General features: G+C 48.7%; 1 protein-coding gene across 2 annotated transcripts in view; it reads left to right on the forward strand.

Moving 5' to 3' along the window:
* The first annotated feature begins 2,187 nt into the window (after positions 1–2,187).
* CALN1 (calneuron 1) overlaps positions 2,188–25,049 on the forward strand; it is a 133,155-nt gene continuing 110,293 nt past the window's right edge. Inside the window, exons 1-2 of one of the 2 annotated variants that reach the window (XM_059829425.1) lie at positions 2,188–2,313; positions 24,831–24,951. In XM_059829425.1, the coding sequence (XP_059685408.1) occupies positions 2,188–2,313; positions 24,831–24,951 (247 nt within the window). Of the gene's footprint in view, positions 2,314–24,830; positions 24,952–25,049 lie in introns of those variants that run through there. The other variant, XM_059829426.1, reaches the window with a different exon arrangement.

Consider the following 25,049-nt stretch of genomic DNA (forward strand, 5'->3'; position numbering starts at 1 on the left):
TCCTCTTTTTTTTTGTCTTGTATCAGGGAGTGGACGAAATTGTGGAAAATGAGTTCCTGCTATGTTTGAAATTCAGCAGGACTGTGAATGTAACGGGAATCTCCTGAGTACCAGGGTCTAATCTGGACAGCCAACTACCTGGCACAAGCCCAGGTCCCCCACACCATGAATCCTGCCAGAATTGATTGTCAGCTGTTTTAAGGAAGTAAAAAAGATGTGGAAACCAGAGGACTAGATTTTGAGCAGCTTCACCGTTTTCCCACAGTTCCCCTTATCTTGTCCTTCAGAAACAGTTGACAGTGTTGCACTCCATGTTATTCACTGCTCACTACTGATTAATGATGCTTCTAATGTCATTACTTATTTCATTATCCAACCAATCTGGAAGATCAGCCATTACCTGGGGGGGAAAAAAAAAGACAATTTCTTATGGGCATTAAGTGGTTGGCTAGCAGGGTAAAATGCAAGGTTCACATTTAAGAATAAGAGCAAGAATAAGGCAAGAAAATTTGCAGTGAAAACCATCTGTAAATTTGCATTATCCAGACAAAGGATGGAGTCCAGCTATCAGAGGAGGTGTTGCAAAATGCAGATAAGTGAGGTAGTACAAAAAATGTAAGGACTGTGTTGAGAGCTCAAGCGGAGCCTCAGAGAGGTGGTGATAACAGTGGTAGTAGTAGTAATAATGATGATACACCTTGGAGGTCTGGTCCTGGGTCAGGTCTCAAGTGTGCTAGGTGCAGTGCAATTGCAGACAAAATGGCAAATAAGTTCTTGCTTCAAAGCACTTAAAAACCATGTAGAAGGAGAGCGAGGCTGGGCGGCTCGTGACAGATGGGCAGGGGAGAAAAGAGCGGTAACGGTGGCTGGCACAGGGAGGGTATGTCTCAGGGCACCAGCAGGCTCATGGCTGTTGTGGAGGTGGTTTCAGGAAGGATAACAAGGTGTCTATGTGGATCATCTGGGGGCACTTGCCTGGGCACAAGGGCCAGCCCAGGGGAAGGAATAAAGTGCTTGTTTATAAGTGTAACGAGAGTCTGCTAGTGGCTGATATTGAGGGGTGGCCGAAGGCATGGGTTGATGTCCCAGTGGGAAGTGGAGATGGTGGGTCAACCAGGTACAAGCCATGAAGGGTCCTGGCAGTGGAGTCACTGGCTTGTCTTGGATGCAGAAGAGAAGGGGAGTGTGGAGATGTATGCCCACGGTGGTGGGGAACGAGCTTTGCAGACGTCTTTTTGAATGGCAATGCTGCAGCAGGTGGCATGTGGGGATGGACAGGAGCTTAGTGACATGATGCAGAAGGTGTTGGTCAGACTTAGAGGTCTTGTGCGTCACAACTGGGGAAGAGATGGTCGCTGAAAGAGATACCCTGCCTGGGGTCTCAGAGGCTGGTGTACCCAGCGCAGGTGGGTGCCCTGCAGAGATAACTGCATGGCTCTTGGGCAAGCATGTGGGTGGCCCTGGCTCCTCCTCTTATGCAAGGGTGCTTGCGCCCTCATTCCTGTAACACAGGAGCGCCGGGCTGTACCCAGCTCACCCCTAGGAACAGCAGCAATATCTCCATGGGAGGGAGGTGGCACACTCTTCGCTGTGTGCAGGGATCCCATGCTAATGTGCTTCAGGCTGGCGCTGATGGGAGAGGACACGGAGCACGGCTCGCTGTCAGGACAACTCATGGCATTGTGTGTTCACACTCAGAGGGGCTGTGCAGGCATCTGCCCAGTGCTTCTGAGGAGATGCCTGCAGACGCTGCAGGTCTGCTCTCTTGCGACTACTGGGCTGCAGCTGAAGCCAGTCCTGGATGTTTCTTTTGATCTGTGCCAACTCTGCGTTGCAAAATACATGAGCAAATCACTGTTGCCCCCTGGAATGAGCAGGGCTGTGTCCCAGAGCACACTATTCCCATGGCATTTAACATTCTCTGCAAAACCAGCTTTTATTTAGAACTGAACATCTGTTCCAGATGTGGTTATTCACTGCCTGCGTCGCTGCACTCCTGCCATTGTTGTCCTGCTACACAGTGAAAGGCTGGCATGAATTATTGAAAGATTAAGTTTAAATAAATGATAAACTGGTACTGTTCATGCTGTTAAGTTTCTGTCTGCTTCTTACAGAGTCACACTGCCGGCTTTGATGTCCCCATGATGAGCTCGCGCATCTCCCAGAACCTGCCGTCTCATCTGCCTGATGGGGCTGATCGAAGAGCATGGAGAGGGGCAGCCCAAGCATGAAGGTGGCCGAGGGGACGAGTCTCCTGGGGAGAAGGAGGACCTGCAGCAGAGAAGCGGGCAACCAGAGTTTCCCTCCTGGCAAGTGCCTTTCTCATCTCAAACTGTTCCTCGCAAGGGGCAAGCTGGCATGGGGAGGGGTTGCTTGCCGAGGGCAACTGGTGCACTGGGAGGATGGGGTGGGAGGGATACTGCCAGCTCCCCAGGGTGGGCAGCGGGGACAGTGCTGGGGACCGGCAGCGGGTGCGTGCGTGGGGAATCTTAGTGTAAAGGATCCTTAGTTAACATCCTCATCCCAGGGAAACATCTTGTGGGACTGTGCTGAACGCAAACGTATCCAGACCATCTACGTGCACATGGTGTGAGGGAGAGGGGCACTCCGGGTTTGAGCCCACTGTAGGTCTAAACCAGCCAACCCCTCCTTTTTTGTTGGCTCGTGGCTGGGAAGTCCAAATGGATATTTGGAAGCCTGGTAGTCTTGGAAATTGATTTTTTTAATTATATTTTTTTCTTCACCATTTTGAAAAATGGCTTGACTCACAGTTGCATGAGGCTGTGGGGATTCGCAGCAGACCATCTGTTTCAGCTGTTAGCAGTCATTAATTTTTTTCATATTTTTTGTGACTTTTGAGATACTTTGGGGAAAAAATACGTTCTTGATGGCATTGGAGGACTTCAAAGTAGCTTACATTTTTTTTCTCAGAGAAACAATATACAGTGGATGCAGTTGTTATAAAAGAATTACATTTTTATTGGGCTTTCTAAATGGGGAACTTGTCTCCTGTGGACACACAGGACACAGTGTATTGTTTATCTCCTTTCCACCATGGTTTTGGCTAATACCAGCCTTGCTACTGTACTGCGATACGGCTACTAAGGAGTTTTTTCTGGGTTAACTCTAATGCAGAAAGGTTTTCATTTAAAAAAATGTAGCGAGATTTTTCTTCTAAGCCACTGTGTTTCTGGAGCTAAGTACTGACTGATTAAATCAGCCTTATTGTCTCCAGTTATTCTACCCAGAAACTGGAAAATTACTCAACTCCTTGACAGGTGTTCACAGCTGATGGCTCAGATTTGTGGATTGAGTGCCGGGGCATATGGCATGATAAATAATAGAACAAACTAATCCTATTGACACTGTCCACCCTCCAGCCTGCGCACATTTATCCTTGTGCCTTGCTCTCGCCGTGTGACAGCCCGTTCCCCGAGCCAGCTCCTCTCAGAGGTGCTGCTCCTGAGCCACTGACCGAGTTTGACTCATCAATGTTTAAGCAAAGTGTCGTAGCGCTGGTTTTGCAAGGACCTCAGCTGAGCACGACAGGCAGGTGTCCGCCCTGGGTTTGCTCCCCATCTGCTTCATTAGATTGTCCAGCTGGTGCTTGTGATGGCACATCATGCTGGGGTTTGCCCAAGAGCCTCACTGCTGGTTTCCCTGTTGCTTGTGTAGGGTTTTAGATGCAGCAAAAAAACTTACTTGAGTTTAAGGGGTGCTGGGAAATGGCAAAGGCTGGTAGCGTGAGGGAGGGTGCAACACCTTGCATGGAAATGTGTGATGGGGAGGTGGTGGCAGCTGCTCCTCCGGAGGGGTCTTGGCTTTGTACGAACGTGTAGCTGTGGCCTGGTAATGGGCAGAGCAGAGAGCTCTGCACTGGGCGGCTTGTGCTTGTGCTGGTTTGGGTCATGCATCCCTGAAAGGAAGAGCTGTGGATAGGACATAAAACATGAGCCATGAACCTCTGAACCTACTCTTGAGTCTTATGATGGTGGGAGACTGCAGAACAGAACTGAGTATCTTAGACCTGCCTGTGACACCTGGGTGAAGTGACAGCCAGAGAGCCGTGGAGTATTTCCAACTGTCCATTAGGACTGCGGCTTTCAGCAAAATTACAAATGTGTCCTGGAAAATGCTCCTTCGAGCTGGCCAAAGAGCCGTTATTGTTTCTGGGAGTGGGAGCTGGTTCTGCACTTGGCAGCTGGCATGGGGCCATGCCGCGGCCGAGCCCAGCATGTGCCACTGCGGAGCAAGCTGGCACCAAAGGACACCCTGGGGACGGTGGCTCCTCCTGTCCTGCTGCCTGCTTCAGGGTGGCACGTGCTGGTAAAAAACAAATATCTTGACAGTGCAAAGCAAAAAGTCCATAGGACATGCCCCGAGAGCTCAGCATCAGGTCTATATGCTCCTGTGTGCATTTTCGGGTATGGCCCGGGTCCACCTCTCCTCCTTTGCGTGCAGAGGAGCAGGACGTGTCCCATCCCTGTGTCTCTTGCTCTCATTTTGGAGCAAGGCGTGTGCCCTGAGTAATCTGGGGCAGCCAGCGCACCGCGGTGCCTGCTGCAAGCTCGCCAGCGGAAGGTGGAGGAATGCACATCTGGAGGCTCGGAGACATTTGGTGCCTGTGTGGTTTTCATTTGGAGGCCTTTCCGTTGTTGATTGACTTAATTAAAATTAAAAAAAAAAAAGAAGCAGGCAGGATAGGGCTTTTTTTGTTTGTTTTAATGAAATGCCTGGCTTTGAGGACTACGGAGCCAATTTTCATTGTTAAATTTCCTTTAATTTTATTTTTAAAGTTCCCCCCAAAAATTCTGAGCTGCGAACTGAAAGGAGGTGTTAGACTTTGTAAACCAAACCCAACCCCAAATCTATTAACTGGCTTAAAAAGCATCTTCTCTTTTTGCAAAGTAATTTTCTGGAAAAAATTAAATATTTTGTTTAAAACCACAATGGTTTTGTTTGGTAAATAAAATTAAGTGAATTCACCAAGGTACCTAAAATACCCCTCATATTTTTTGCCCCAACATGGAGAAATGTGGGTTGGCACTTGGCTGTGGGATGCTCTCCCCTTGGCCCTACCTGCTGAAAGCCGACTCCATGGCGGAGAGGCTTTCTGGAGCTTGGCTTGAGATTTGCAGATCTGATGAAGAAGGAGGAAAATAGCCATCCTGGGGCCCCCGCTTCTTCTCCATGCCCCAACATCTGTCTGCTTTTGCTTGCAGCCATCCTCCTCCTCCCTCCGTCAGGTTGGACCTTGAGAGACCCCACTTGCGGCACAGGGCACAGCCCTTGTTGGCGTGCCTGAAAATCACTGCCCAGATCCCGAGTGAGATGTAAAAGTAAGAAAAAGGAAGAAAATATCTCCCCGTCAGGAACTTTGCCTATAACACCCCAGACACAAAAGTCTCAATGGAGCTTTTCCCCTCCGAACCAGCTAAAATGTCTCTCACTGATGGGAAGTCTAAAAATAAGCACGTTCTCCACAAACAGCTTAAAGATGTTGAAAATGAAAAGCAACAAAGGATGTAGAACGTATGAGTCACTAAATTACAGGGCTATCTTTCTAAGAGCAAAACAAAACAAAAAAAAAAACCAACCCCAAACCCTCCCTGCTGAAATTCATTGTGAGATTTCTGGGTTTGGTTTGGGGCTGTTTGCCCCGTGGTGCCTGCTTGGACAGTCATCTTATTTTTGTGGGCTAGCAAAGGGCTGAAGCCTTATCCATTTTTATTACGGAGTGTGCCAGAGCTGCTCTGTATAAATAATAAGAGTAAAACCAGTCTGCTCAGCGGCATGAGCAGGAGGTGCATTTCTCTCACGCATGGGCATTTCTGTTGTTTTTTTTATTTTTTTGGAGATAACCCCCCCCCCCCCCCCCTTGCATGAGCTTGCTGGATGTCAAGCTTTCTTGTGGGGAAGAGTGTAAGTGTGCGTTCGTCTCGACAGCATGTTCATCTGGTCTCGGCTAAGCCACAAGTGTTTGGACTCTTGGTTGGGAGCAAGCAGATTTTTGTGGGTGTAATCGCATTTGTCTATAGCTTTAGTTTGTTGAGATAATGCAATTAAAATTTCTCTTTGTGTGGGGATTTTTTTTTCCCCTTCCCCAAAGGTCTCATTTCGTGATGAGCTTCACTAGGGTGGACTCTGTTGCAAAACTGAAGCTTTTTTAGCATTTGCAGATGAGCTTGAATCAAAATCTTGGCATTTGAGGCAGCAGGAGAAGGGATGGACTCGTGCCAAACCTATGCCTACATCTGATGTTTGCAGCCAGCCCCAATCTCTCTAATAGGCTGAAATGAGACCTTGGATCCGAGCAGATGGTAGGGCTGGAGATGCGAATCTGCCAGTGCTGCCGCATCCCAGACCTGCTGTTGGGGTGTGCAGTACCCTCACTGGGGTTTGAAGGAGCTGGAGGCTGCCCCTTTCTACCCATCATCATCGGCACCTTCATCCATCCTCTTCCTCGCTGCGGCGGGGGGAGAAAGGGCAGCAGCACCGGGCCAGGCTGTGTGAGAGCCCTTCCCCGAGCCCATCGTTGTACTTGGCTGGCTCACTCCCAGCCCAAATAACCCATCGATCAATACATCAGTTGCCTGAGTTGGCAGGTACAATAAAGGCTGTGCGCAACGATCGTAAATCCTGCAGCGGAGCTCGCTCAGCAATGATTTAATCTAGATACTTAGTTCCGAAATGCGCTAATTAAACTTCAGAATAAAGCATCCAGTGCAAAAGCGAGAGGAATAAAAAGTGAAAATAAAAGTTTCTCCTGGAATAATTAACCATCATTAAAACATGAAAATCCAGGCTAGGGAGCAATTGTACGCCTTCCACAACGTGTTTCATCAGAAATAATGGGATGAAATTAAGCAACACAAAAATGTAGGCTGAAAGTTGAAAAAACTTATCCCACTTGTGAGTCCCATTAGACTGTGAAATGTTACTGAACCCTCCCCAGGGAGCAGTGGAATGGGGATTTCTCAGGACATTTAAAACTGGACTGGACAAACTCCCCCTCCTCAGTGCTGCGGGGAATAATTACAGGCCTTCTCACTTCAATGGGCCTTACAGATCTTTCTGAGTTTTAATTTCAGCGGGTCATCCCTAGCTGAGCAAAACTATTTAATTTCGATAGAGGACTTTCTTATCTGAGGGACCTCAAAGTTTGACCCTACAGGTCTTACATCTAGCTGTTATACGGGATATTTTTAGGCTACCAGCCTCTTCTAAAGTCATACACTGGCTTGCCCTGCCTCCTCTTGGACGCCGCATTTATTGCTGCCATGTTTATCGTGTGCTCACCCCACGCTTCGGCCACCGCTTTCCTTGGCCTCAAAAAAAGCGCCTGAAACAAAACAGAGACTTCGCCCTGCCTATGCGGCCGTGGGATTGCTGAGCATCTCCCTACGAGCTGGGTGGTACCCAAATGTAATCAGTCTGACTGGTGTACAACAGCTTGATAGCAAATTACATCAAGTGATAATCCGCTTGTCATTAGAGCGACAGCTCAGCGCTGACAGTGACAACCATCACCGGTCCCCAACAGGCAGCCGGCAGGTCTCTGACAACGGCCTCCCCTGCCTTGCACAATTTTTCAGCGCGTTATTTTGTCACATTAGTATTATATTGTCTCTCGCCATATCATTTTCAGGAGCATAATGCGAATGTCACGGTGCTGCTTTCCGAGGTAGCCGTCTCTTCCCGGAGAGCATGCCCTCCCATCGCCGCCCCCGGCCGCGGGGAGCTGCCGGCCCCCCGAGCTGCCTCGCTACAGAGGACGTCTTCTTAAAAACAGAGGGTTTGACATGTTCACCTCTGTATTTTAACAAAGAAAAGGAGAAAAGGGCCACATGTTTGGAGATATTCTGGATATGTTTAGGGATTAATGAGAACTCGGTCCTTTAACAATTTTTAATAATAAATATATAAGCCTGATGGATTTTCCAGCTACTGTTTTCAGCCGTGAAGGTTGGAACTTTTTTGACTAATGTCTTCCAGAGCTGAAGGAAAGGAAATTAGCTAAAGGCAGGGAATAATGCTCTGTAAATGAGGGGCTTTGCCCCCACTTTACTCATGTAAGCAGCCCAGATGAAGCTGAGGGAGTCGCGGGTGAAAGTTTCCTTACGGATCAAGAAAAAAAAGAAATTAAAAGTAAAAGGACGTGAAGAGATAGATCTGAGTCCCACCCTGGTGAAACAGTGTTGGGTCCCATCATTCGCCTTGCACTGATGGTGCTGAGGGCCACGTTGCTGGAGCAGGAATTATTTTCTCACCTGACATAGGAATGCCAAGAACTTAATAAAACCGCTAAAATTGCAGGGTGTAGCCAGGCCTGCACAGCCCTGATGGTTTATAAGGGACTTGGACCGTGGCTAAATTCCTGCGTCTCCATCCAGGCCCAGGACCTGGTGAGCAGGCACCGGGCGAGGGGCAGCGGGATGCGGAAATCCCACCCTTGGGCAGGACAGCTGAGCCGGTGAAGCAAAAATTGTTTAGTATCAATGGAGGTGGGATTTCTAGTTTGCATAGGGAGCAGAGAAAGCAAAAATCCCTCTGCCCGTGGTTCCTGAGCTGATGATCGTCTTCCTTCTGATGGTAAAGTCCCAGCACGGGGAATGGCGTGACCCAGGAGGCTGAAAGGAGGGAGGCGGGAGGGATTTTGCATCAGGAAAGTACGACACAGGGCAGGATGTGAACGAAACACCTTTGAGCCATGAAATCGACACTTACTCTGAAGGCTTTGTTCAGTGCTTACACGATTGTGGGAGTGTTGCCGTAGATGCCGGGTGGCTCTCCAGGCTGTTTTCCGGATCCAACCGAGGCAGTTTGGTTGAGTGTTGGGTTCCCATTAGAGCCTCTTCTGCAGACAACTGCTTTCACCGTCAGAACACCTCTCCATGTATTTAGCCTAAGTTGTCTTCAGCTATATTTCACCCCACCGGACGCACCCTGGCCCAGCTTTCCCCAGGTGGGGCTTTTTCAGTGCGTTTGCCAGTACGGGGCAGTGACCCAACGAGTGTGTACCTCTGGTGCATTCAGAAGGGTAACTGGGAAGATGAGCGAGCTCCACCGAGCTCCGGTAACCCACTGAAGATGACTGCAGTAAGGAAAGGGATCTCCTGGCTGATCTGTGGTGGTAGTTTTAGCTCAGCTGAGCAGCCTAAGGAGACGCTCAGCAAGCCGTGAGAAGGCTGGATATTAGGAAAAATGTCTTTCCTGAGAGAGTGGTGAAGCACTGGCAGAGGCTGCCCAGGGAAGTGGTGGAGTCACCATCCCTGGAGGGGTTCAAGGAACGTGTGGACGTGGCACTGCGGGACATGGTTTAATGGGCATGGTGGGGTTGGGTTGATGGTTGGACTTGATGATCTTACAGGTCTTTTCCAACCGTAGTGTTTCTGTGATTCGGTGAAGCGCGCTCCTTCAAGCGCTTGCTCATTCACGCTGGAGAAGTCAGGACCCCCTGGAGCTGCTGGCATCAGTGATTTGTAGCCACCAGCTCCACTCCTCTGTCCTCCTCAGCGTCAAACAGAGGGTCAGGCAGGCTGGCTGGGCCGGGACAGCAGGTTCGGGGAGATGCACACCTTTGTGCAGACGTGGGTTCTTCTCCTCCATTGCTGTTTCTAAAAACAGAGCCGGCAGCTTACCCCCCTTCCGTGCTAAAAAGAGACCTGGAGAGCGTTGGGGGAGCGAACTTTCTAAGGGGCTCAGCCCCACATTAGCGATTCCTTTCCGGTGGTGGACTATTTGGGGTTGTGCTCTTTCCCAGCCCCCCCCCCCCCGGGAGGGAGGAAAGAGGGGCGGTGGGAGCTGACGGAGGATGGAGCGGCCCCTCTCCCCTGCGCGCAGCATCCCTCGGGGGTTTGGGGGTGAGGGGGGGTGGCTGGCACCGAGGTGCCGGCGACGAAGGGGTTAGCGGGGGGGGGGCCTGCCGCAAGGTGGGCCGCGGCGGAGGGTGTTCCCCGGGCGGGCGCTGCGCCGCCGCCCTGGCCGGGGGCTGCCGGGGGGAGCGCGGGGGGCTGCGCTCGGGGCTGCGCTCAGGGCTGCGCGGGGCCATGGGGCGCTGAGCCGCAGCGCGCTGCCGCGCCGCCCCGCACTCGGCGTTATTATTCAGCGTTCTCGGGGTTTAGTTCATTTTTAATTGTATTTATTTATTTATTTGTACTCCGCCATCCTCACCGCCCGGATCTCTCTCTCTCTCTCTGCCTCCTCCCTCCATCCTCCTTTGAATAACTCGGCCAGGAGCGATCCGGAGGAGGGGGGAGCGGGGGGGGGGGGGGGGGTGGGGGGGGGGGGGGGGGAAGAGGAGCCGAGCAAACCTGTGGCGGAGGAGCCGGCTGGTGGAGAGGTGAGTCGAGAAGGGGGTGAGACCCCGAAGAAGGATGGGGAGCACCGGCTGCCCCCCCCCGCCCCCCTCGGGTGGGGGGCAGCCGGTGCTCCACGGGGAACCGACCTGTTGGCCGGAGCAGGGGCTCGCCCAGCCCTACGGGCTTGCTTAGACGGGGCGGCGGCGGAGCGGTCCCCCACGGGGCGCAGCGGGGTCCGGGGATGGGGCGGGGGGGTGGATCTGCTGGTGTGGATGCTCATCCCTCCCCTCCGGCCGTCCCCACGCTGACTCGCGGGAGCACTCGGTATCCCGTCCCTTCGCATGTGTGGTGTGTTCACGGGTGGGTTCCCCCCCTCCTCCCTCGGCCCCCCCCCCCCGCCTTTGGCTGTGTGCGGTTGTGGGCGCACACACACGCGTGTTTGTGGAGAAGGGCACACAAGTTGCCATGGAGCGGCGTAACATCACTTTTGCTGCCCAGAGAGCCTTTTTTCTTAATTTCTGGGCCCTCTCCTCGTTCATACCACGGATGATGTAATACGCGCTCGGTATCTATGCGGTGTCCTGCTCTCGTGGAGTTAGATAAGAATGAAGATCCCAGAGCAGAGGGAGCATCCGCCATCCGTTTGAATAGACGGGTCTTAATGAATCTGTCAAAATCAACAAATGTACGCGACGGAGGAATTTGGCCCCAAACACCCACTGATGCCGCTGTCGGCAACCAAAGGACTCCCAGAGAGAGTCCTGCCTGTCGCCCAGATGCCTACTAATAGCTTTAATGTATTCAGCCCGGCCTCGTTGTATTTCAGATATAATTTCAATCACCAGATTTAATACATGATTTGCAGTGATTGCCTCCTGATTTACCCACTTGAACAGCAAAAGGAATGCACTAAGGAAGGCTGAGCTGCCGTGCTTTGCTGGTGTCCTGAGCGTGAGCTGTTTCTCCCGTTACTCACCTCAGCAGCTCAGACCTTTTCCACCCACCAAGTTTTACTGTTTTCCACGTAGCAGCTTCATCCCCCTTAGTACACGCCGCGCTGTGTCGCGCTAATTCACCGGGCGCCTTGGAGGCTTGTCTCGGCTCTTGGTGGCTTTGGAGTGTGTTGGAAGTCGTTGGGATGCAGACGGGCTCCGCCAGGAAACGATAGCGGGACGAGATCGGCTGTGGGAACGGCTCGCTGAGGTCTGGCCGGGCTGTGGTTGCCTGTAACTCCGCCGGAGGAGAGGTGCGTGATCCTGTCGCACTCAATGCGCTTGCTGGACTACAAGAGGATCTCCTCATTGCCTGGGAAATCGAATTTCCCCATTGTTCAGCTGTAAAATAGCTGCACAAGGCTGTGATTGGCAAAGGACTGGATCACCCAGGTTGCTTACATCACGTAGGCAGCTGCCACCGAAATGACACACTTGATTGAAGGCCAAAAGAACCATATACGTAACTGCCTGTGATTAAGCTCCATATGATGCCTCAGAGCAAGTAAAAACCCCTCCTTCATCTCATCTTGTTTGTAACGAGACAACCGTTGCAGGGATATCATTTGGGTCATGTTGTGGCTTTTGGGGGATTTGTTTTGTTTTGTTTTGTTTTGGGGTTGGGTTTTTTTTGCTTCTGGCTGTAAACTTCCATGACCTGCAACAGTCTGCCGTTGCACCCTCGCACGATGCCCCATGAGAGCCTGGTGCTGTAGGTGTGCTGGTAGCTGGGAATACAAATTTTACCAGGTAAGAGCTCCCTGTGCCATTTTTTTAACAAGGAAATTTCCAGCTGGCTTCTTGATGGGCAGGGAGGGGGTCTTTGCATGCGTCCTTTCCCCACTGGCATGCATGTGTGGCAATGCGACTGTTTATTTCTGGGAAGGGTTTGGTAGGGGAAGCTTTATCTTTCCAGTTTTCGGAGTCCTTGTGGATGCTGAACTGTTGCCTCAGAGTATGCACTGTACCTGTAGATAAATCCTCTCTGCACTGCACCTGTAGAGAAATGCTCTGCCCTGGCTCCGGCGAGGCAGTTTGCGTATCTCCGGGCAGAATCGCGACCGGCGGCGAGGGATGGGGAGGGTGGTGGACCCGGGCCAAACCCTGCACCGGGTGAAACTTCCAGGTAGCGTAAGGACCGCAGGGGTCTCCCGTGGGGAGGGCTCTGTCCTGCGGGAGCTGGCTTCTGGTCCTGTCCTCTTTGGTAGTGTGTAGACCTCATCTGGTTCTCACAACACCTTCCCTTAACTTTTCGGTGGGGCAGGATCAGGCCGGGGCCCGATCCTGCAAACTGATGGATTTCATCAGTGACCAAAACCACTTTGCAAGCATCTCCCTGCTTTTGAATCCCAGGGCAAAACTTGTCTTGCAAAAAGAAAACAAAACAAGAGAAATATTTTGCACAAATGCTAATTTAAACAAAATCTCCTTCCTTTCCTGTCTCAGCTGCGTGGGGAGACAGGGTCATACCTCCTTTCTCTGTACTCACACTCTCTCTGACTTCATTATCATGCAGTTTTTGTCCAATCATAACGTGCTGGAGGATTATGCTGATGCAGCTTATTCCTACCGTATCATGATATATGGGTCTATATAAATATAGGTGGATATAGAAACAACATTTTTGCGGCCACTTGTCCAGGTTTTCCTTCAACAGACTGAATCCCAGCCCAGCCTTGGTACGTTTAAATGGCTGGTCCCATGCATCTCACACAGCCTCCAGAAAACCTTCCCCTCTAAGTTACAATGCAATGCAAATTCTCTCGTTTCATTTTTCTTTAAATGACTTAATTTCTAAGCAAAACCGTTGCTTGACCAGTAGCGAGATGATAGTACTATGCATGTTTTATCTTCCGGAGTTATCGTAAACTGGACAAAATACCCACTGAGAAACTACTTGTATTACAAATACCAGCAAACATCATTTCAGTCGATTTGTGCACATATAACTTTATTGATTCAGCATGAAATAAGGCAGGCGATGTAAAATGAAACAGGCAGAGCCTTTTCAGAATATGCTGCGAATGTCGAATGGGTCTGAGAGCATTTGTTTTAGCCAGGTGGCTTGCTAAGGTAAACTGAAATGATTTTTTATGAGCCCTGTAAACATTGCCAAGTCAGTTTTATTCAGTTTTATACAGTCCACAGCTAAAGATATATTAGTTAGCTCAGCTGTTAGCTGGGGGAACTGATACATACGGAGAAGCTTTGCAAGACCGGGTAGGATATAATTGTATTTTTAACCTGTGAATGTGGTTAGTGTTTAAAGTGTAAGCAAGAAACTAAATACTGGGTATTATGCAATAGCACTTGGGCTATCATGAAAAGAGGGCAATAGAAACAAACTGTTTTATAGGTCTGCCTTTAATTAAATGCAGTCTACTTTGATAAAAGCACCAAAATGTGAAAATGTTTCCCAGAATAAAGACACTAAGCAGTGGTAATTAAAGCCACAGTGCGGATTTAGTCTGTTGAACCTGAAGTCCATGGGCAGGACGTGGAAAATGTATAGGAATTCAGTGGGTGGTTCTAAAACTGCCCTCTCATTCCGTGAACTTAAGATCTGCTTGTGGAGGCTTACTGGGCGTAATAGTATATACATTTTTACAGCATGATAAAAGAAAACCTTAAACATCTGCACTGCATGCTGTCATTAGGTCCGTTCATAGCTGAAGCTTTCAGGCAGCATATACCTCCCTTTTTCTTACATTATCGAGCCATTTAACCCGGATGGAGGTTTTGGATCCATGCCGTTTGTTGCCTGTAGCCATACCCCGCTGTGTTGGCATCCCAGCAGCTTCGGTGGGTACCTCCAGGGTGCAGGCGTTGCAAAGTGGGGTGCAGAGACACGGCGGCCGCCGTGTTTGTCTCTGAACCCCCAGCAGTGAACCGATGCTCAGCAGCACCGGGGAGAGCTTGGTGGAGGTGCTGGTTTGGGGGTCTCTGAGCCATCCCTTTTCCTTACCCTCCTGTATTTCCGTCATCGTCACGTGTGTTTATTGAAGTTCTTCCCCGTGGTAGCTGCAGAAGGGTTTTGGATATTTATAAACGCAGCAAAGGTCAAAATCTGGCTGCTTCGCCTTTTAAATAAGGCATAAGCAGATTCTGGGTTTGCCTGTGGCCACTTAGTGTCCTGGAGGATGCTTGCGTGGGATGACACAGGTGACAGCGTGGTGGGCTCATGTGCGCAGAGCGAGCATCTGCGTGCAAATAGTTTCCTTGGGATCTTTTTATCCTTGATGCCGGCACGTTAAACAGTAACGTGAGCAAGCCCGAGGAGCTGGAAGCTTGTTCAGTCGAGGGAACGGCCGCCGCTGATACCCTGCACAAATTGCAGTTTGGCTCAATTCCTTCCTAACCTAAATTCTCTTTGCGTTTGTACTCGCTCCCTGCCGGGGGCCTGATTCTGCAAATTCTGCAAAGAGGTCAGTAGGGCAGAGCCTCACTGAAGTTAATGAGTTGCAGCGACCTTGTGCCTGCGCCGGGACTGATCCACTTTAATGAGGTTTTCTTCATCCTCCTGTATTTGCAGGACCATAGCTGTTTGCATAGATACAACGATCATTTTGAAGGGTTACCCAATCCTGCAAAGCCTTAGGCAAACAGCTAAGTAAATAGCCCGTTGGCTTGGATGAGCACTGCTGATGCTTGCAACCTGTCCCAGTGAAGGTAACTGGAGTTTTGCCGTTGCCTCCTGTGATTGCTGTGGCCCTCTGAGGGAAGCGTGCCGCATGGGCATGTGTTTGAAGGCCCAGACCTGTTTGTGCTTCTAATTGGCAAGCTTCTCACAGGGTTTGAGGACATACCTAGAGTCTACCAAGGATGTCACAGTAATGTGTTCTTTGAGATATATTTATGTATTCATCCTTGATCTTAGATACTCTGCTCTGACCCCTTTTAAAAACTGCAGTTTAAGAAAAATGCCCTCTCTACGCTGTTTTTTTCTGCATATTGTTGACCTCCACCAGGGCAGTGATTTCCCCATGGAGAGCTGTCATGCAAATGAGATTCCAAATAGTTGATCATCCCTCCAGGTATTAAGGTTGGGAGCAGTCAGCCCAAGAGCAAATCCCAGGAAAAACAAGAAAATGAAGTCTCCATAACTGTTTTCAATTATTTGGTCTCGCTGGTTCTCCTTATGTTTCAAGAAGAAACATGCAAATCTCTCTGGGTCTAGCTTGTTTACAGAGTGCTCGTGGGTTTAAAATACAGCCAGCATCACATTTCTGTTGTACATTTCCTTCAAATAAATACTGAAATAAAAATAAGGATGCTGTAATTTGTGCCACCCCAAGAGCTAAATACTGCGTTCCAGCAGGAAATGATCATTTCGGTTTCTTGGAACGGCTTTACTATAATCTTCCAAAGACCGGTAGCTCGCAAAGAAAGAAGCGCAGACTTTCTCAAGGCAGCTCCGCTCTCTTTGATAGGATCTGGTTTCTTGTGAATTAAGGTCTTGGATGACGAAGCGCTCCGGCACGTGCTCAGATCCTGCTGAGTCCAGGGAGTGCTTCAGCGCTTTGCAGCATTGGAGCTCCAGGGTTTACCCCTTGGAGGAGGTCCGTTCCTGCCAACTGCTGTGCACGTCCAGAGGTCATTGCAGGTTTGGGATCTACCTGTATACTCTTCCCATAAGCAGCTAAATAACCTAGTGGCTGGTATTAAGCAAGCAGTGGTGCTGAGTGGACAATGCACCATTTGATGGATGCATTGGCCACCTTTGCCAGCAGTGACACAAGTCCTGTGCGTCCAAAGGCAGCTGCTACTTCCAGTTTTCTGTATGAATTGGTGCCATGAGCACAACAGTCTCTGAACCCTTTCTCACCATAGCCTGTTTCTGGCTTAATAGGGGTTAATAATAACCATCCTGCTGGTTCTGGAAACTTCTTGTTGGGGCAGGTCTTCATTTGGGTCAGTTGACCTTCTTCCAGCAAGCAAACCGGCATCCTCTTTTTAAATCTGGATCCTCTTTTAAAGCTGGGCCATAGTATGTGTGTGAAGACGCTTTCCCAAGGAAACTAAAAGCCCTGAATGTTTGCAGTGGGTAAATGCCTGGAGCATAGCTTGGTTTGAATCTTACGCTATGCTCCACCTCAATTTATATGAAAATTATTCCAGTGTTATGGTTACCCTCGCCTCTTTAATTACCTTCTGGCTCACTTATATATGTTGATGGCTCCAGTCCTCATAGCTCCTAGGGAACTTTCTGTAGGAACTGTCAGCTATTGCTTTTAAAAAATAACCCTCACCAGCTGTCCAAAAGCCTCCTTTAAAGAAGAGGCCTGGCATAAGTCATATTTATTGGGAGCAATTAATTGTCCTGTTAAAAAACCTAAATATTTTGGCATTTTATTAATAATACATAATCAACCACAGGCTATTTGTAGTGTGTTACTTCGTTATATCTCCTTTAAAAATTGTCATTATTGATATATTTCATGTTTATAATTACTCATCTGTGACGCACTCAGTCTGTTATGAATAATCCATTGTATATTGTTTTCTTAAATAGGATGCTTGCTCAGTGTGCTGGGGGTGCCAGGAATCGCTGCTCGTAATGTCTTAGTGTCTGATTTATGCCTGTGAAGTGAAGGCAACTGGACATGAGTAAATGAACAGAAGCATGCTCAGAAAACTGTCCTCAAGACACTCTCGATAAACAAACACTCAACAGTTGTGAGTGCAGGAGAAAACGGTTAAACGGAGCAGGGAAACATGTTAGAAATGCGTTACGGGGAGCTAAAGATGCACAAGTGACATTTCCTCGCTGTTTTAACGTTCTCTTCATCTCAGCTGAAAGCTCTGCGATTCTTTTTTTCTTACCGCCAACCAGGACCTCGTTATCCTATGGCGTCAGTTAGTTCGGTATTATCTTCTTGTCTTCTCCCACTCGGAAAAAAAATGAGCTAAGTATTCCAGAAAAAGAGGAATCTGATATTTTTGTATTTTAACAGCAAAGACTGTTGAGGGGGTTGGCGTAATGGTGTGAGCAGACGCGGGTGATGGTACAAAGCCTCTCCTGCGCCACTGACCTGTGATGTGTGCTCAGCTAAATGTGCTCGCTATTGACTTTGTCCGTGCCCCCGCAGCCGATTGCCGGGGGGGGCAGGAGGAGCTCCCGCTGCGGACTGGCAGGGAGTCCCTGGGCATAGGCACAGGGTGGTCATCGCTCCCCTTGGCAGTATTAAGTGGACAGTTTTGGTAGAGAAAAATGAAGTGAAGGTGAGGTGGAAGGTGCCTGGGACAGTGCCGAGGGAGCTGGCAGGTCTATCAGCTGCACGTGTTCTCATCTCAGCACCCAGGCTGCTCAGCCCCTCGGGGGGGTCTTCACAGACTCCTGGTTTTTAAGGCCCAGGAGTGTCAGAGCATCTAATCTGGAAAACAATATAACACAAGCCATTAGATTTCACCCCGTTAACTCCCATACTGAGCTCAGCAGCTTGCGCTTGGCCAAAGCGTGTCTTCCAGCAAGGCGTCTGGTCTTGTCTGGGAGACAGCACCGTGCCACTCATTCTGGTAGTTTGTTCCAATGCTTAATCACTTTTGCCATTAAAACCTCTTGCTTCATTTCCAGTTTGCATGTTTATAGCCTTCAGCTTCCCACCACGCAAGCTCTTCGCCTTTAGATTTTAGAGCTTTTAAGTAGCCTGCGTGTTTTTCTCTCATAATCTCTTCCCTTGTCCTCAAATGCTCTTCTCTTGGCAGCCCCACACGGTGGGTCCTGTCGCCTTGTAGAGGAGCTGAACCCATAGGAAGGAACGGGAGGTTGGTGCGTGCACGCTGCAGCCTCCCCAGGGAGAAAAGCTCTGTTCCCAAACTGATTCTTTCCACTTTCCAGGTGAATCTTTAGAGGGCGGAACAGAGGAAGGTTCGAAGATCTTTGTTGTGTTTTTGGCTTTTCTTTTGCTTTTTAATATCAGCTCAGAAGCTTTCAAAGAGAACTGTGGTTTATATGAAGGTGGATATTTTTGACTAACCCTGGCTAAACTCTACCCCTGCAGCCAGAGGCTGGGGGCAGCAGAAGTAGCAGAAAGTGGCTCAGTGGCAGAAAGTGGGAGAGGGAAACAAAAAAAGCTCGGGATTGCTGCCTGCGAAAGGTGACGATGAGTTTGGGGGCTAAGAGGGGCTTGTGTGAATGGATGAAATGCTGGTGAGTCGGTTTTGATGGTTATTTTATTATGCAGGTTTAAGCCTGTTTGGGAGTGGAAAGGGGTCTTGGCGTGTGATGTGCTTGCCCTGGAGATACAGAGCTATCAAGTCATTGCAGTCCTCTCCTCCTGGCAGTTTAAGCTGAGGATCAGCCTAGGCCATAGTTAAAAAATAACAAACAACAACTGTGGTTTAAAACTGTCCCGCTGTGTTCTCACATGTTCAGCTTTCAGAAAGAAATGTGTATATTTTATACTTGACCTGGCATCCGCAGCTCTTCCTTTTTGCCATGCGGAATTCAAAGGCAGCCGTGAAGCTTCAGTTGTTTAGCGATGTGATGTCTTTTATAGCGACCTTCCTCTTCTTTTTAATTTCAAATTTTCTGGAGAAGGTGGGGAAAAAAACAGCACAAACCCATCTGAAGCTGCTATCGCTTTGCAGTCCTCGAACCTGGAAGTCTGTCGCTCGTGAAGTGCCTCTGTGGCACTACATCCATTAGGCTTGTCACTCAGACCTTGTTTTCTTCATTTCAGAGAACTTTCTTCCCAGTTACATCCTTGAATGCTGAAAATAATGGTCTAAGGTTTGTAAAGCCCTTTTACCCATTGATCACCACGGGGAACTTTATTGCTAGTATCCCAACCCAGTATCTACCAGCAAGGAGATCTCCATTTTCTTGGTCATTGTCTGAAACAGGGGAATATTTTCTTAGGCTTATGCCAATGAACAGTCACATACAGCACGAATGCCACGTATGGGGTGATAAGGATGAGGACACGTGGGTATGGAGGGTCAGGGCTGAAAGTGGTCCCCGTGTGTGTGCGCTGTGGATTAAGGTCTTGTGTTCACAGTCCATACATCCGCGTAAAAGGTATGAAATTAATCTGGATGGATTAATTTGCTGAAAATATCATGTACGTAAATGCTGGATCTAGCTTCTGATAAGCAGCCCTGCTCCCAGAAAGTGGGAGCACTCCGGTTTTCCGGAAGTAAAGGAAAAACCCTTACTGAGGAAGCTTTAGGGCTCTCTTGTACTCACAGCCCAATGGCTTTGCATTACAGTCTGAGGAAATTTGGCTTCCAAAACTGGTCCGGTGTGTTTACTGCTCTGTGCAGGCTGCAGCGGCCGACTGGGAGCAGGGAGGCTCTTGTCTTTCTCTTCCTGCAATAGATCTGTTTATATATAGCCCAAATGTGCCTTTCCATGTGTTTTGGGGGATTTGGCTTTATTGGTATCAATAGTCAGAAAATACAAACTTCCTCAAAGATTTTCCTCCCTTAGAGGATCTATTTTAGGGCTTTCTTTTAAAGCTCCCTATGCACCAGACCTTTTTTTTCTCAATCCCAAGGCGCTCTTCCAAGACCCACTTACATTGATTTTGTAGCTACAGAAAAAGCCATCTGCCTGAGCACGCTTTCATTCCTCTGTCTCTTTACGCACCTGAGTTGAGACTGATTAAACAAGACTTCTGCATTTCATTGCAGCAGCTTAAATCCTCACACCTCACTACAGAGCTCTCGATGTGCTCCCCTTCTATGCATCCTCAGAGCTCCTCCCAATGCCAAAATGAGACTCTTTGGGCCCTTCAGACTTTTCCTTTGGTAGCTTGGGCTCATACTGCATTTGAGGTTCCAAGTTTTTGAACAAAATAAATTAAAAAAAAATAAATCTTTAAAGCTATTGTCAGCAACAGTGAATGCAGGTGATAAGGGACGAAGTGACTTAGTGCTCTTCCTAGCAGAAGGATTTTGCCAAAGCCACGTGTCTGCAACAAAATGCTTGACTTGTCTTCCCTGTATTGGCTACAAACACAGACGTGGGGATTCAGTCCAGCTCAGTCAGTCCCATGCCAGAGAGCACGGGCGAACCGTGACCCTCGGCTGTTACTGCTTCCTTGGGAGAGAGGGAAGGGACTAGCACATGGGCAGTGATGAAAGGAAAATGCAATAGCAATGAAGAGTCTTTGGAAAGTTGGTTGTGTCCTCTGACTGATGCGTCGTGCCTAGAGCATGGAGGAGCAAATAGCTCAGGAATTTCCCAGGTGATACTCAGGGGTCTATTTGCTCTGCCGTTCCCTTTGGATCCAGCTAGATACTACACAGCCTACCTGAGAAGGTAATGGCAAGCATTCAGCTCTGGGGAAAATGAGATAATTTTTTTGGAAGTCACTGCTCTGATTTGCCTTAGATGTTATAACGTTGCTCTGCCCAGGGAAAAGCATCTTTAACATGGTTACTTCATTTGATTAATTTTTAACGGGTTTTAGAGCAAGCTGGGGGACTTTTCAGCTACTGTTCCAGTTTCCCTACCATCTGGTTGCTTCATGGATTTTCTATGTATTCCTGTATTTTTTTTAGCCCCGTTTCCTAGGAAAAGGAAGCTTACGCTGTTGTACTGCACATGTGTGCTTGGCCACCCAGGTACAGGTGTTTTCCCACACTATCAGCTTGAACCCTCTGCTCAACCTCAGCCAGATTTGTGGGAGAGATGGAGATCTCCATTTTACCATCTTCCCATGTTTCCCCACCAGCATAATTTCTGCCTGCTCTGTTTGACGCCCATGGGGCAGTAGCTGCGGGGCTGGTCAGCATCCAGGATGGGGACCTGTTAGCCCAGGTTGCATACAACCTGCTGGGCAGCAGCCAGGATCCACCAAATGACAGCTGAATAGAGAAGGCAAATACACAATACTGGCCAGGCGTAACACCCAGGCAGCAAATGATGTCGTGTGTTATGTGCCTGAGGCTGTAAAGCCAGGATCAACTCCTGGGCATCATTTGTGCTGCACATAGGAGAGAGGTTAGCAAGAAATCTTTTCCAAATTGGTAACTACCAAGGGACATCCAGGATCAATACAAATTGATCCTGATTCCATCTCGTTGACTGATACTTAAGCTAAACCTTCCTGTTTAATAGTCGTGTGGACTTTCAATTGGGTTTGAAAGCCTTTTTAAAAACCATATCACAAGAGCCGGTGAAGAATGCAAACAGGAGCGAGCGTAGACATGTGAGTGTCGTGTAACTGCCTTTTTTTCCTGATGGCAAATTGCTTACGAACATCTTCTAGATTTCACAAATGTGGTTGTGCTGAAAGGAAAGAGCGAGGCTGGCAGTGCTGCTGCCGGGCGTTACGGGGGATGTAACCTGCTGGTGAGCTTGGCACAGAGACTGAAACCTTGGCAAGGTACCATGGTAACATTTCCATACACATGTTTATGGGTTCTTTGAGGGCTTTTTGGTTAAATGTCAATGTTTTCATGATATTATTCAAGGAGATTTCATTGCACCAAAATCCCACTATGCCTTTGAAAACTGCTTTCGGTTTGCAAGTTGCTCAGTGGAAAATGTGTCTGTCTCGACTGCTTGGAGCTGGAGAGCAACGCTCGCTGTTTAGCTGCCTGCTCGGAGGCTTGGTGCACAGCTCTGTAAAATGGGGCAAGAGCCGGGGCATCTTCCCCGTTCCTATCCAGAGGAGGTGAGTGCACATTGCTGCAAATTTAACACATTGTAGAGATAGAAAGCTGTCGGCACCCTGCACTCCAGCACCAGCATCTGCTGCTGACCGAGCGCCCGGGAAGGGCATCACCATGGTGTGGGATGGATTCTGTCAGCACCGGTTCACTTATGGTTTGAGTTTACCCAGGGTCTCAGCTGGCACTGGAAAGAGCAGCCGTAGGCAAGCTTAAGGTTACTGTGTTTCTAACATGGACATTTTGGCTAAATTCAAAATGAGCCAGGACCGATGTGGCTGTGCTAGGACAGACCTCTTGTTCCCAGAGAGGCGTCAGGCACCTGTGTATTTCTATTAAGCTTTATATGTGTTTCAACATAGGGTGCTTTGCAAAATGTGGTGCTGTGCTTTATGAACTCTCCCACAACCCACACCTGGCAATGACCCTTTTTGCCATTTTCTGCCCCTGCACAGGCTCAGTTTTGACAGCAGGCTCCCGTCTGCAGGATGCTGAGCGCTCCTGAAGTGCAGCTGTGCATCCTTGTTTAGACATCTGGCGCTGGAGCTGCTGCTGGTCTGGCTTTGAGCATCTCTTGTTAAAACTGGCGGCAGGCTGAGATCTGCTGAGTTCCAGAAGCTCTGCAGAGTTTCTGTTGAATAATATTGCAATTTTTTAAAAAAATAATATACCTAGGCGGTAGAATTTAATCCAGGATTTCTTACTCTAGGATATCCTGGGTCCCCCCCAGTACTAAAACGCATTACCGGTTCCCAGGTGGGAGCTGATTTTAAACCCTTCAGCCCTCAGGGGAGATGCATTGTCATTTTTTTTTTTAAATGGTTGTAGAAGCAAAGGCACAGATGGTGATTTCAGAAATGTTTTAGTGCACCTAAATCCATGGCTTGCAGCTACTCCAACTGTGGGTGAGCTCAGGGAGTGCGAGGGGCTGAGCTCCCTTCGCCCAGGGGCCGGGGCAGGTGGGTGCTGGCATCAGTCCCCACCCCACGGGCTCACCGCACGCTGCATTTGCAGTGCAAGCTCACCCCACAGCTCCGCCTGGGCCGTTTGCAGGTGTTAGATTTAAATCTCTTCTATTTGATAGGGTTTTGAAAAATCAGTGTAATTGCTTTTACATTGGGCGTGTGATTATTGAGAGAAAACACGGATTGATTGCTGCCTGAGTATTTTGTGGTGGGACTGGCAGCTAAGGAAGACGGTGCAAAGGGCTGGAAGTGTCTCGGGACCTAGAGCGGTACCAAAGCTGGCATCGCCCACGCGTCTCCCTGTGGGTAGGTGAAATTCCGGTCTTAGTGCAGAGCAATGTGTCAGAGTGAGCAATATATCAGAATGAAATACATTAATTGGCAAGTGCTGGGAAATTACAGATATGCTTAATGAAAAAGAAAACCTTGTTTACGGTTTCTAATGTGCTGCTGAAGAAACTGGCTCCCAAATAAAAATACTTAAAATTGCGATTAGGATTTATTTACATAATTACTGCAAGAGAAATCCTAGGTACGTGCTAAGCAGTGCAAGAGAAACCCCATGGCTTTTCTTCTTCACTTTCCTGCGTCTCGAGGTTAGTTTGCTCTTGGTGAGTCTATTAAAGCTTTTACTAACTCAGTGAGGCAAGTAGGCATTTGTTACAAAATTAATGCATATATATGCATATATATATTTGTTTTATTGACTGTGGTAAGAACATATGGCTGAGTAAGAGCCATATCATCCTTGTAATTGTAGTGTTGGCTGGAGAACGATTCAGTAGGTGGCACTTATTTCTTCATGGCAAAACAAGCTGATGTCCCAGCATGGCTGTGGTGAGAATGCCCTTGGAGTTTGTTTCCAAGGGGCTGTGTCTCCCACCGGCATGAGTGAGATCTGCCAAAGTTGCCATATAAATTTATATTAATGGTCCATTCCAAACCGTACTGCCCGGCGTGTCCTGGCCACCTTCCAGCCCCTGTGGAGACCCTGGGCCAGATCCTTGGCTGATGTCTGGGTGGCTCTGTTGACTCTGCTGATTTATATCTGCTGGAAATGCGCAGTATGAAATGCAATAGGCCCATGATGGGGCTGCGCTGATTGAAACCAGCCAAGGGTATGACAAATTTTCCTCTTAATATTTCAATTGACTTTGGCAAACTTGCCTCTTTCTTGTGTATCCTAAATCAATGTGTAAGTGCTGCTGACAGTAATTTCCACTTTTGTCTGTGCAGATGGCTGCCCTTCACTACACTGCGGTGTTTATACCTGCTAAGTTTGCAAACACTTTTCTTCTACAGCCTCCCATTGAGCAGTATTTTTCCTTAGCTGTCATATTTGTGAGATGAAAATGTTCTTTGTTGGGCCCTGCTCGAATGTGAATTTTCTTCTTTCAGCGAGGGCCACTGAAGTCTGGAGCAGAGGCACTGGTGTGACGTGCGTCTCGCTCAGCACGGATGCTCTGGGCAGGGGGGGTTGAACCATCTTAGGGGTCTAGATGCTCCAGAGCGGGGTCTGAGAGCTGGTGTCCAGGCCCTTGCATGGCTTTGAAGTCATGCCGCTGGATCCTATGACTTTTTAATTGCATGTCAATGTAGACCCATGTGCACTATATAATTATTATCAAATAGCAAATCTCTAGGCTGAAAGCTGCAGTATGAGTGCTAGAGACTCATATTTTCCTAAGGCACCGCTGTTCCGTCTCTGCTAATTCTTGTTCGGCATAAAGAAGCAGCTGCTGCTTTTTCGTTTGTTTGTTTAGCTCCTGTCTTGGACACTAAATAAAATCTGCAATCCATCAGTCATGCACCCAACTTCAGTGCGCGTTCCCTGGTGTAGGATGCTTTGGTCCAGCTGCTCTTTCAAGGCAGGCTATTGTACTACCCGAATAAAACAAAGACAAATAATTAAAATAAGACTTTCTCTTCCCTTTTCCCTTGTGCCCAGGGAGAAGATGCCATTCCACCATGTAACAGCTGGCTTGTTGTACAAAGGCAACTACCTGAACCGCTCACTCTCCGCTGGCAGTGACAGCGAACAGCTAGCGAATATCTCCGTGGAGGAACTGGATGGTGAGCAATGTCCTTGCAGTTTTCCAAAGTGGGCTGGGAACGGGGAAAGGCTCATTTTCACCTTCTCTGTAGCGTTGTCATGCAATAACCGGAGGTAT

Source organism: Gavia stellata, chromosome 25 (genome assembly GCF_030936135.1).
Source record: "Gavia stellata isolate bGavSte3 chromosome 25, bGavSte3.hap2, whole genome shotgun sequence".
NCBI classification, from domain to species: domain Eukaryota; kingdom Metazoa; phylum Chordata; class Aves; order Gaviiformes; family Gaviidae; genus Gavia; species Gavia stellata.